Source organism: Lithobates pipiens, unplaced genomic scaffold, assembly GCF_037356315.1.
Source record: "Lithobates pipiens isolate NorthernLeopardFrog02 unplaced genomic scaffold, aLitPip1_a1.2 Scaffold_313, whole genome shotgun sequence".
Taxonomy (NCBI): Eukaryota; Metazoa; Chordata; class Amphibia; order Anura; family Ranidae; genus Lithobates; species Lithobates pipiens.
This window is the reverse complement of record NW_027507792.1, coordinates 799-14792: the sequence shown is the minus strand read 5'-3', so window position 1 is coordinate 14792 and position 13994 is coordinate 799. Positions and strand designations below refer to the sequence as shown.

At 57.1% G+C, this 13994-nt stretch overlaps 1 protein-coding gene across 1 annotated transcript; it reads right to left on the bottom strand.

Annotated features, from left to right (window-relative positions):
• Nucleotides 1-4311: 4311 nt before the first annotated feature.
• LOC143955106 (tryptophan--tRNA ligase, cytoplasmic-like) lies at nt 4312-12969 on the bottom strand (the record flags this gene model as incomplete). The annotated part of the gene is given in 5 exon segments (XM_077465224.1): nt 4312-4664; nt 6087-6227; nt 10627-10800; nt 11575-11684; nt 12869-12969. Coding segments are annotated over 5 exon segments (685 nt in total), but the record flags the coding sequence as incomplete, so codon positions are not given.
• Nucleotides 12970-13994: the final 1025 nt, after the last annotated feature.

Here is a 13994-nt window from a genome sequence, read left to right as displayed (position 1 = left end):
AACCAAGAGATCCCTCATTACAGGAGGCGGTCCTGTGTGCGAGAACGGTGGTCTCCGCGGCGGGTATAAGAGGACCTGTCATTCTTTTTTCTATTACAGGGATGTTTACATTCCTTGTAATAGGAATGAATGTGATACATTTATTTTTTTAAAGTGTAAAAATAAATAAAATCAAGTAAAATAAATATATTTCTTTTTAAAACACCCCCCCCCCCCGTCCTGACCAGCTCACGTACAGAACACACGTGGCCAGCGCCCGCATTGAAAACGGCGGTCAAACCACACATGTGAGGTATCGCCGCGATCGGTAGAGTGCGAGCGATAATTCTAGCCCCTCTGTAACGCAAAACACGCAACCTGTAGAATTTTTTAAATGTCGCTTATGGAGATTTTGGAGGGTAAAACTTTGACGCCATTCCACGTGCGGGGCGCAATTTTGAAACGCGACATGTTGGGTATCAGTTTACCCGGCGTAACATTATCTTTTACAAATAGAAAAAAAAATTGGGCTAATTTTACTGTTGTCTTATTTTTTTATTCAAAAAATGTGAATTTTTTTCCCAAAAAAGTGTGCTTGTAAGACCGCTGCGCAAATACCGTGTGAAAAAAAGTATTGCAATGGCCGCCATTTTATTCTCTAGGGTGTTAGAAAAAAAAAAACAATATATAATGTTTGGGGGTTCGAAGTAATATCCTAGAAAAATAAACTGTTTTAAACATGTAAACACCGAGTCTGAAAAGAGGCTCCGCTCCTGAAGTGGTTAACATATTAGAACGGGGGGGGGGGGGGGGACGGCCCTCCAGCTGTTGCAGAACTACAAGTCCCATGAGGCATAGCAAGACTCTGACAGTTACAAGCATGACACCCGAGGCAGAGGGATGATGGGACTTGTAGTTTTGCAACAGCCGGAGGGCCGCCAGTTTGAGACCCGGAATTAGACCTTCGAGGAGGTTTTCAGTGAATAGATTTTGATGAATTTTATGTCATTCATATGAATTCCGTGTATAGAATACGCGTTGGGAGGGGGCAGGGCAGCACGAGGACCAGTCTACCTGCCATAGGAGGAGACATACATCACCCCCGCACCTTTCCGCAATCTTATTGGTCATTGGTGGCGGTGGTGCACGAGACGCACTTCATAAATGGGGGTTTATTTGTGTTCATTAAAGTGTTTAAATTTTATTACATTATCAAGAGCATAAAACTGAGACATTCCCCGGAGGATCTAATGTGTTTAGATTTCCCCCAAGGTGAGCGCTCCAAACCCCCACCCCGGGGGTCACTGGAGGGAGGACACCCCAAGGTGAGCGCTCCCCACCCCCACCCCGGGGGTCACTGGAGGGAGGACACCCCAAGGGGGAGGACACCCCAAGGTGAGCGCTCCCCACCCCACCCCGGGGGTCACTGGAGGGAGGAGACCCCAAGGTGAGCGCTCCCCACCCCCACCCCGGGGGTCACTGGAGGGAGGAGACCCCAAGGTGAGCGCTCCCCACCCCACCCCGGGGTCACTGGAGGGAGGACACCCCAAGGTGAGCGCTCCCCACCCCCACCCCGGGGTCACTGGAGGGAGGAGACCCCAGGTGAGCGCTCCCCACCCCCACCCCAGGGGTCACTGGAGGGAGGAGACCCCAAGGTGAGCGCTCCCCACCCCCACCCGGGTCACTGGAGGGAGGACACCCCAAGGTGAGCGCTCCCCACCCCCACCCCGGGGGTCACTGGAGGAGGAGACCCCAAGGTGAGCGCTCCCCACCCCCACCCCAGGGGTCACTGGAGGGAGGAGACCCCAAGGTGAGCGCTCCCCACCCCCACCCCGGGGGTCACTGGAGGGAGGACACCCCAACACATTGCAACCCCCACCAAGAAGCAGTTTGTGATTTCATGGAGAGCTCAGCGTCTGGATTAGCGGCACAGCGAGATTCTCCGCACACAAGCGATTTCTCGCTATTTATATATTATTATTTTCTTTCCTCACATAGATTACAAACTTTCTGAATTTTACCAATTTGTGTTTTTCACATCATCGCTCACCGTCTATTTCACCTCCCAATCCCTTCTATACATGTATTGGCATTTCCCCATTGGTCAGTATTCCGGTCTCTGTGTTTATGTATACATTTGGTGTCCAATCACCGGCTGTATATCACATCGCCGCACTTTTCACTTCATTTATTTTACAATTTCTTCCGATTTTAGCCGCTTCTTATATTCATCCTTTTACATATTTTTATGAGATCGTATTTACAGGACCGCGTATTTACTAATTTCGGTACAGCCCCCTACCTCCACCCTGCCCAATTGTCGGTACAGCCCCCTACCTCCACCCTGCCCAATTGTCGGTACATCCCCCTACCTCCACCCTGCCCGATTGTTGGTACACCCCTACCTCCACCCTGCCCGATTGTTGGTACACCCCTACCTCCACCCTGCCCGATTGTCGGTACATCCCCCTACCTCCACCCTGCCCGATTGTCCGTACATCCCCTACCTCCACCCTGCCCGATTGTCCGTACATCCCCCTACCTCCACCCTGCCCGATTGTTGGTACACCCCCCTACCCCCACCCTGACTGTTGTTACATCCCCCTACCTCCACCTCACGATTGTCGGTACATCCCCCTACCTCCACCCTGCCCGATTGTCCGTACATCCCCCTACCTCCACCCTGCCCGATTGTCCGTACATCCCCCTACCCCCACCCTGCCCGATTGTTGTTACATCCCCTACCCCCACCCTGACTGTTGGGATGATGTTCTGTTATGAAATGATGTATCGGGACGCTCCCACCTTCCAAAAAGTTAAACTTTTCTCTCATCAGTCCACAGAATATTTGCCCAAAAGTCTCGGGGATAATCAAGCGTGAGATGAGCCTTGGTCTTCTTTCTGGTCAGCGGTGGCTTTGGCCTTGGAACTCTCCCATGGACGCCATTTTTGCCCAGTCTCTCTCTTATTGGTGGATCCTGAACACTGACCTTACCGGAGGTAAGTGAGGCCGGCAGGTCTTCAGACGTTGTTCTGGGTGATTTATGGTCTCCTGGACGAGTCCTTGTTGAGTTCTTGAGTCATTTTTGGTTGGCCGGCCGATCCCGGGAAGGGTCACCGCTGTTCCAAGTCTTCTCCATGTGTGGATTTTGGTGCTCACCGTGATTGGCTGAAGTCCCCAATCCTTAGGGTGGCCATACATTATACAATTCCCTTTCGACGATGTAGTTCAAGGGCCGGCCTGATTGACTACAACTGAAAGTGTTTTTTTAGGTCTGACCTCGTCTTATGTGGTTTTTGGTAAATCTGACGGAAAATCACGGTGATCACCATTATCTACAAATGGAGAAAACGTGGATCAGCGGCGACCCTTCCCAGGAGCGGCCGGCCGACCAAAATTACTCCAAGAGCTCAACCAGGAGGTCCTAGAACAGTGATGGCAAACCTTGGCACCCCAGATGTTTTGACACTACATTTCCCATGATGCTCCACTGCACTGCCTGAGTGCCTGAGCATTATGGGAAATGTAGTTCCAAAACCTCTGGGGTGCCGAGGTTCCCATCACTGTCCTAGAAGAACCAGAACAACGTCTGAAGACCCGCAGGCCTCACTTACCTCAGGGGGGCAATTACTTTATTCACATCGGGTCAGGCAGGTTTGGAGCTTTTTTTCCCTTAAAGGAGAAGTCCACCCCAACACTAAAATGTGCTACATCTATAGACACCCCATCCCCCCCCCCCCCGAACACTGACCTATCCAACCCTGTAAAGAAGAAATCGCTATTCATCCCTTTTCTGAAGCCACTCCCACACTGAGCTGTCAGCGGTGGCCTCTCTATGTGTAGGGGGGAGGGGTACAGAGGACACAGCTGACAACGGAAGCCCCATAGTAACGCTATGTGTGACGTCACTTCCCATTACTTTCCCGGACTTGTCGGCTGTGTCCTCTGCAGAGCTTCCCCCCCCCCGCTGGGAGATCGGGTCGGATTGGCTTCAGAAAAGGGTTAGATAGGTCCATGTTCGGGGGGGGGGGGGGGGGGAGTCTGGAGAGTCGGGGGTTTTAGTGTTAGGGTGGACTTCCCCTTTAATAAATTAAATCCTAAAATCTGCATTCTGTATTTCTCGGGTTCTCTCTGGAATGATATTTGTTCCGAATCATTGAAGTGACAAATAAACATGTGGGGGGGGGGAATACTTTTCCCAGCACTGTATGTGGAGCGGGTGTTGTGCAGTTCACCAGACATTCACGTTCTGAAGGATTTATAAGAACTCCCCATACATGAGATCCGCGGCTTCCATTCTACCCGCCAATTATTACATCATCAACCAGCGATGACATCAGAGATGTCTTTATTGTAATAATTTACATAGTCTCTGGTGGGGGAGGGGCAATGATGGCTCTATGGACAATAATTGCCCCGCTCTGATAGGCCGGGCCATATACTGACACGAGTCGCCCCGAGCGGGGTGTTCTGAAATGGAAGATTGAGGAATAAATGACAGTCTATGGCCGCCAGCGAGGAAATGTTAAAAGTCGAAGGCCAACTTCCGGGGAGTCATGAATTGTCGGACCGCCTCGTCTGTCACTTGTCTCCGCCTCTCCTGCAGCTCTGCGATCATTGGCTGCAACGTCTCTATGAGGATCTTCTTCAGTTCTCCCGTCAGTAACGCCCCGCTGGAGTAATCCTACAAGACGAGGGCGAGAGCTCATCAGTCCCATTACACCGCGCCTGGTCCCTCCCCTCCTGTGATACCAAGCCTTCCCTGGTCCCTCCCCCCCAACCTTCCTGGTCCCTCCCCTCCTGTGATCCTCCCCCAAGCCTTCCCTGGTCCCTCCCCTCCCTGTGATACCAAGCCTTCCCTGGTCCCTCCCCTCCTGTGATCCCTCCCCCAAGCCTTCCTGGTCCCTCCCCCCCAACCTTCCCTGGTCCCTCCCCTCCTGTGATCCCTCCCCTCCTGTGATCCCAAGCCTTCCCTGGTCCCTCCCCTCCTGTGAACCCTCCCCCAAGCCTTCCCCTGGTCCCTCCCCCCAACCTTCCCTGGTCCCTCCCCTCCTGTGATCCCTCCCCCAAGCCTTCCCTGGTCCCTCCCCCCCAACCTTCCCTGGTCCCTCCCCTCCTGTGATCCCTCCCCCAAGCCTTCTTTGGTCCCTCCCCTCCTGTGATCCCTTCCCTGGTCCCTCCCCCCAACCTACCCTGGTCCCTCCCCTCCTGTGATCCCTCCCTCAAGCCTCCCTGCTGTGGTCTCTCCCCCGAGCCTTCCAGTGGTCCCCTCCACCTCCCGTAGTCCCCGAACCTTCCCTGGTCCCTCCCCCGAACCTTCCCTGGTCTCGCCCCTCCCTCACCCTCCCCATCTGTGGTCCCTCACCCACACTTTGCTTGGTACCCCCTCCCCTGAGCCTTCTCTGGTCTCGCCCTCCCCCTTCCTCCCCTCATCTCCCATCTTGCCTTCCTGGTCCCTCCCCATTCTACATGATAATAAAATCTTTCCATTTTTCATGACATTCCTTATATTACACACTGTGACATCATCACGGGTCTCTGTGCTTCTCTATGCAATGCAGGCAGATCATGACTGGTGGGAGGGGCTTACAGGGGGCTATACAGAGCTTACTGATAACATCCCAGCCACCGCCCTCAGTACTCCTCTCTAGAGCCCTCAGTCCTGATGCAAACAGTGGGAGGAGTTATGCAAATATCAAATTACTCGATGGGTGGGTCAGTCTGGAGGAGTGGGTGGTGCTAAACAGGCTGTATTTGCATAGGTAACGCCCACATGTGATGCTGAGCCTCCATGATTGACAGAACTGAAATCCAATGAATGGAAGGGATGGGTCCAGGGACAGTCATGCTTGGGGGGAGCTAGATGATGTTGGATGTCCTGCAGCTAATCGCATGACCAAGGTCAGTGTAGTAATAGGAAGGGATGGGCCTCCCTATATATAGGGGGCACGGATTGGATGATGCAGAAGGGGGCGTGGGTTTCTTTGTGTTGTATTGAAGATGACAGACAGGGGCGCTCTGATCTGCATATACCGCCTGGAGGTATGGATTGGACACCTGAACCCCAATAATATACAGGCCCCGCCCCGCCCCCCTCCATGGTTACCTGCCGTATCTTCTCCAGCTTCTCGTCGTCCTCCAGGAAGAAGGTCAGGTACATAAAACACACGTCCACCTCGCAGTTGCCGCCATGTTTGCGATGTTCTTCGATGGTGTCCCTCCCCCCAGAGAAGGCGTGTTTATTTATCTGTAAGAGAACAGAAGGTCCCCTCAGAGGAGTTCCCCTTTAAATGATCTTTGCTGGAACAACAATTTGCACTACAAAGCCTGTGTGTGATAGTAATGGGGGAGGGGGAGGTGGAGTCGTTTGTCTCTGCCCCTCCCACAATGAGACTCCTCCCACCCCTTCTGACAATACAATTGATTCCCCTTTCCACTAGTTAATCTTTATTTTACCGTACAGCACACACTCCATGCAGTGCACCTCCCACCCCCCCGGTACAGAGCACACACTCCATGCAGTGCACCCTCCCCCCCCGGTACAGAGCACACACTCCATGCAGTGCACCCTCCCACTACGGTACAGAGCACAGCACACACTCCATGCAGTGCACCCTCCCACCCCAGTACAGAGCACAGCACAACTCCATGCAGTGCACCCTCCCACCCCAGTACAGAGCACAGCACACACTCCATGCAGTGCACCCTCCCACCCACGGTACAGAGCACAGCAACACACTCCATGCAGTGCACCTCCCACCCCAGTACAGAGCACAGCACACACTCCATGCAGTGCACCCTCCCACCCCGGTACAGAGCACAGCACACACTCCATGCAGTGCACCTCCCACCCCGGTACAGAGCACAGCACACACTCCATGCAGTGCACCTCCACCCCCCCCCCCCCGGTACAGAGCACACACTCCATGCAGTGCACCCTCCCCCCCCGGTACAGAGCACACACTCCATGCAGTGCACCCTCCCACTACGGTACAGAGCACAGCACACACTCCATGGCATTGCCACCCTCCCACCCCAGTACAGAGCACAGCACACACTCCATGCAGTGCACCCTCCCACCCCAGTACAGAGCACAGCACACACTCCATGCAGTGCACCCTCCCACCCGGTACCGAGCAACAGCACACACTCCATGCAGTGCACCTCCCACCCCGGTACAGGCACAAGCACACACTCCATGCAGTGCACCTCCCACCCGGTACAGAGCACAGCACACACTCCATGCAGTGCACCTCCCACCCCGGTACAGAGCACAGCACACGCTCCATGCAGTGCACCCTCCCACCCCCGGTACAGAGCACACACTCCATGCAGTGCACCCTCCCACTACGGTACAGAGCACAGCACACACTCCATGCAGTGCACCCTCCCACCCCAGTACAGAGCACAGCACACACTCCATGCAGTGCACCCTCCCACCCCAGTACAGAGCACAGCACACACTCCATGCAGTGCACCTCCCACCCCAGTACAGAGCACAGCACACACTCCATGCAGTGCACCCTCCCCCCCCGGTACAGAGCACACACTCCATGCAGTGCACCCTCCCACTACGGTACAGAGCACAGCACACACTCCATGCAGTGCACCCTCCCACCCCGGTACAGAGCGCAGCACACACTCCATGCAGTGCACCCTCCCACCCCAGTACAGAGCACAGCACACACTCCATGCAGTGCACCCTCCCACCCCGGTACAGAGCACAGCACACACTCCATGCAGTGCACCCTCCCACCCCGGTACAGAGCACAGCACACACTCCATGCAGTGCACCCTCCCACCCCGGTACAGAGCGCAGCACACACTCCTGCAGTGCACCCTCCCACCCCGGTACAGAGCGCAGCACACACTCCATGCAGTGCACCCTCCCACCCCGGTACAGAGCACAGCACACACTCCCATGCAGTGCACCCTCCCACCCCGGTACAGAGCACAGCACACACTCCATGCAGTGCAACCCTCCCACCCCGGTACAGAGCACAGCACACACTCCATGCAGTGCACCCTCCCACCCCAGTACAGAGCACAGCACACACTCCATGCAGTGCACCCTCCCACCCCGGTACAGAGCACAGCACACACTCCATGCAGTGCACCCTCCCACCCCGGTACAGAGCGCAGTACACGCTCCGTGCAGTGCACCCTCCCACCCCGGTACAGAGCGCAGCACACGCTCCATGCAGTGCACCCTCCCACCCCGGTACAGAGCACAGCACACGCTCCATGCAGTGCACCCTCCCACCCCGGTACAGAGCACAGCACACGCTCCATGCAGTGCACCCTCCCACCCCGGTACAGAGCGCAGCACACGCTCCATGCAGTGCACCTCCCACCCCGGTACAGAGAGCAGCACACGCTCCATGCAGTGCACCCTCCCACCCCGGTACAGAGCGCAGTACACGCTCCGTGCAGTGCACCCTCCCACCCCGGTACAGAGCGCAGCACACGCTCCATGCAGTGCACCCTCCCACCCCGGTACAGAGCACAGCACACGCTCCATGCAGTGCACCCTCCCACCCCGGTACAGAGCACAGCACACGCTCCATGCAGTGCACCCTCCCACCCCGGTACAGAGCGCAGCACACGCTCCATGCAGTGCACCTCCCACCCCGGTACAGAGAGCAGCACACGCTCCATGCAGTGCACCCTCCCACCCCGGTACAGAGCACAGCACACGCTCCATGCAGTGCACCCTCCCACCCCGGTACAGAGCGCAGCACACGCTCCATGCAGTGCACCTCCCACCCCGGTACAGAGAGCAGCACACGCTCCATGCAGTGCACCCTCCCACCCCGGTACAGAGCGCAGTACACGCTCCGTGCAGTGCACCCTCCCACCCCGGTACAGAGCGCAGCACACGCTCCATGCAGTGCACCCTCCCACCCCGGTACAGAGCACAGCACACGCTCCATGCAGTGCACCCTCCCACCCCGGTACAGAGCACAGCACACACTCCATGCAGTGCACCCTCCCACCCCGGTACAGAGCGCAGCACACGCTCCATGCAGTGCACCTCCCACCCCGGTACAGAGAGCAGCACACGCTCCATGCAGTGCACCCTCCCACCCCGGTACAGAGCGCAGCACACGCTCCATGCAGTGCACCCTCCCACCCCGGTACAGAGCGCAGCACACGCTCCATGCAGTGCACCCTCCCACCCCGGTACAGAGCGCAGCCCACGCTCCATGCAGTGCACCCTCCCACCCCGGTACAGAGCGCAGCACACACTCCATGCAGTGCACCCTCCCACCCCGGTACAGAGAGCAGCACACGCTCCATGCAGTGCACCCTCCCACCCCGGTACAGAGAGCAGCACACGCTCCATGCAGTGCACCTCCCACCCCGGTACAGAGCGCAGCACACGCTCCATGCAGTGCACCCTCCCACCCCGGTACAGAGCGCAGCACACGCTCCATGCAGTGCACCCTCCCACCCCGGTACAGAGCGCAGCACACGCTCCATGCAGTGCACCCTCCCACCCGGTACAGAGCACAGCACACACTCCATGCAGTGCACCCTCCCACCCCGGTACAGAGAGCAGCACACGCTCCATGCAGTGCACCTCCCACCCCGGTACAGAGCACAGCACACGCTCCATGCAGTGCACCCTCCCACCCCGGTACAGAGAGCAGCACACGCTCCATGCAGTGCACCTCCCACCCCGGTACAGAGCGCAGCACACGCTCCATGCAGTGCACCCTCCCACCCCGGTACAGAGAGCAGCACACGCTCCATGCAGTGCACCCTCCCACCCCGGTACAGAGAGCAGCACACGCTCCATGCAGTGCACCTCCCACCCCGGTACAGAGCGCAGCACACGCTCCATGCAGTGCACCCTCCCACCCCGGTACAGAGCGCAGCACACGCTCCATGCAGTGCACCCTCCCACCCCGGTACAGAGCGCAGCACACGCTCCATGCAGTGCACCCTCCCACCCCGGTACAGAGCACAGCACACACTCCATGCAGTGCACCCTCCCACCCCGGTACAGAGAGCAGCACACGCTCCATGCAGTGCACCTCCCACCCCGGTACAGAGCACAGCACACGCTCCGTGCAGTGCACCCTCCCACCCCGGTACAGAGCGCAGCACACGCTCCATGCAGTGCACCCTCCCACCCCGGTACAGAGCGCAGCACACGCTCCATGCAGTGCACCCTCCCACCCCGGTACAGAGCGCAGCACACGCTCCATGCAGTGCACCCTCCCACCCCGGTACAGAGCGCAGCACACGCTCCATGCAGTGCACCCTCCCACCCCGGTACAGAGCGCAGCACACGCTCCATGCAGTGCACCCTCCCACCCCGGTACAGGAGAGCAGCACACGCTCCATGCAGTGTACTGTTCACCATTCCCTACATCTGAAAAAGGGGACAATACACTGCAGTGAGCATGTGCAAGGATGACATCATCAGTGGCTGTCCAATGGTGAATAGCCGCTTGAAGCAGGAGGTAGCGGTGGAGGGGATACTGGTAGGGGCGGAGCCTACACTGAGAAGAGATCACTTGTACAGTAAGTGCCCCATAGTGTACTGCGTATACTTACCTTATGGCAAACCCCCACCTGTGAGGCGGTGGGGGGGTGGGGCTAACACTCGGAGTTCCCCTTTAGGTGGAAGGACTTACCTTGGTCTTGATCTGTTTGGGGGTGTCGGTGAGGAAGATGGAGGAGTTGGGGTCGCTGGCGCTCATCTTGGTCTGCGCCCCCTGCAGGGCCGGGAAGAAGGTGGAATGCAGTAAGGCCGGTTTGGGGTAATTGATCCTCGGGGCCACATCTCGGGTCATCCGGAAATACGGATCCTGGAAAAGGGGAAACCATGGCAACCCACAGACATGTGACAGGATGGACGAGGGGGGGGGGGGGGGGGGGCAGACAAGCGACAGGACTGGGGGAGAGGGGGCAGACAAGGGGTGGGGCATGTACCTGGTCGATGGCATAGGAGAGGGCGGGGCTTGTACCTGGTCAGGGGGCGGGGCTAGTGCCTGGTCGATGGCGTGGGGAGAGGGCGGGGATTGTACCTGGTCAGGGGGCGGGGCTCGCACCTGGCCGATGGTGTGGGGAGAGGGCGGGGATTGTACCTGGTCAGGGGGCGGGGCTCATACCTGGTCGATGGCGTAGGGAGAGGACGGGGCTCATACCTGGTCAGGGGGCGAGGCTCGTACCTGGTCAATGGCGTGGGGAGAGGGCGGGGCTAATACCTGGTCAGGGGGTGGGGCTCGTACCTGGTCAGGGCTCATACCTGGTCGATGGCGTAGGGAGAGGGCGGGGCTCGTACCTGGTCGATGGCGTAGGGAGAGGGCGGGGCTCGTAGCTGGTCAGGGGGCAGGGCTCGTACCTGGTCAGGGACGGGGCTCGTACCTGGTCGATGGCGTAGGGAGAGGGCGGGGCTCGTACCTGGTCAGGGGGCGGGGCTCGTACCTGGTCGATGGCGTAGGAAGAGGGCGGGGCTCGTACTGGTCAGGGGGCGGGGCTCGTACCTGGTCGATGGCGTAGGGAGAGGACGGGGCTCATACCTGGTCAGGGGGCGGGGCTCGTACCTGGTCGATGGCGTAGGGCGAGGGCGGGGCTCGTACCTGGTCGATGGCGCAGGGAATGAGGCACTGGATGTCTTTCCTGCCGTTGAAGATCTCGGGAAGGAGCTGCTGAAGGACGGGCGGCCTGGATGGCGGAAAACTGATCTTCCCTGAAAACACAAGACAATGGTGACAGCGTTATCTACACCCCGACTTGTATTAGCACCTCCCCCTCCCCTCTGCTTACATATCACTATGGAGGAAGACTGCAAAACACCCCCTGCGGGAAACGTGCGCTCCGTCTACATTTCCCACACCGCACAGGAACTCACCACCCTCAGACGGGTCACGGTCATTGTTATCACTCCCCCAAATGGATCTCATAAATGTGGGCGATACCGACACCAAAGTGTATGGTGAGGGGAAAGAAGAAAGGAAGGAGGAGTGAAGAAGAGGAGGGAGGAGCCATCACACTGATCAATAGGAAGGGCTGGAGAAGAGCCATCACACTGATCAATAGGAAGGCTGGAGGAGGAGCCATCACAATGATCAATAGGAAGGCTGGAGGAGGAGCCATCACACTGATCAATAGGAAGGCTGGAGGAGGAGCCATCACAATGATCAATAGGAAGGCTGGAGGAGGAGCCATCACACTGATCAATAGGAAGGCTGGAGGAGGAGCCATCACGATCAATAGGGAGGCTGGAGGAGGAGCCATCACACTGATCAATAGGGAGGCTGGGGGAGGAGCCATCACACTGATCAATAGGAAGGCTGGAGGAGGAGCCATCACAATGATCAATAGGAAGGCTGGAGGAGGAGCCATCACACTGATCAATAGGGAGGCTGGGGAGGAGCCATCACACTGATCAATAGGGAGGCTGGAGGAGGAGCCATCACACTGATCAATAGGGAGGCTGGGGGAGGAGCCATCACACTGATCAATAGGGAGGCTGGGGGAGGAGCCATCACGCTGATCAATAGGAAGGCTGGGGGAGGAGCCATCACGCTGATCAATAGGAAGGCTGGGGGAGGAGCCATCACGCTGATCAATAGGGAGGCTGAGGAGGAGGAGCCAGGAATCGAATGTATGATAAGAATGGTGGAAATCTGCGGGTATCACGCATCGGGGGATGGGATCTCACACATATCGGGGGATGGGATCTCACACATATCGGGGGATGGGATCTCACACATATCGGGGGATGGGATCTCACACATCTATGAACACAGATAGAGAAACTCGCACCACCTGCTGAACACATTCCTCATTGTGCTCTGTGCTCTCTCCCACATCGGTGACAACACTTCCTGTGACCCCGCCCCAGGCTCCCGCCATTGGACGATGTCTTACCGATACAATCGCTGTCTGAGAAGCCGAATATTCCCTTCACCTGGTTGAAGGTGACGTGCTTCTGGACCTGGACCACGTTCCTGTAGAATCCGGGACTCGACCTTCCGAGAAAAGAACCAAAAGTCACTGTGATGTCATCTCTTACCTGCAGCCAATCAGGTGTGTGGGGGAGGGGGGTATTCTCGGGTGACAACGCTCACTCCCCGCACGGTATCTATGGGGGAGGGGTCACTCGGGATCTTCTCCCTACATGGAGGGAAATGCCTTTTCTATAGGGCGGCACAGAAACGGAGTGTAAATTCCAGGCAGCCCCTCCAATGGGAGATCTTCCCACCCAGGAGGGGCGGGTTGTCATTCTGCAAGGTGTGGGCGGATCAGTTCCCTCCCACTTTGCAGTGCCGAGCTCGGCATCTATAAGGCAGAAGCGGGTGAGAATCCTCCACCGTTCATCATCAAGCATGCAACCCCGACCGGGAAACAGGGACCGCCTCCTACTACTACTACCAGAACTACTACCACCATCATCATCAGAACTCCTCACTCCGGGATCCACATTTTCTCCCTTTTTTAAATCCTATTTTTTCAATCCACAGGAAAGGACAAAATTCACCGACAGACCGGAGATCTCACCGTCACTACCGAGACCGATATAATGAGGACACCTGCTGGCCATCTACAGGAACTGCACCGATATAATGGAGACACCTGCTGGCCATCTACAGGAACTGCACCGATATAATGGAGACACCCGCTGGCCATCTACAGGAACTGCACCGATATAATGGAAACACCCGCTGGCCATCTACAGGAACTGCACCGATATAATGGAGACACCTGCTGGCCATCTACAGGAACTGCACCGATATAATGGAGACACCCGCTGGCCATCTACAGGAACTGCACCGATATAATGGAAACACCCGCTGGCCATCTACAGGAACTGCACCGATATAATGAGGACACCCGCTGGCCATCTACAGGAACTGCACCGCTATAATGGGGACACCCGTTGGCGATCTACGGAACTGCACCGATATAATGGGGACACCCGCTGGCCATCTACAGGGAACTGCACCGATATAATGAGGACACCCACTGGTCATCTACAGGAACTGCACCGATATAA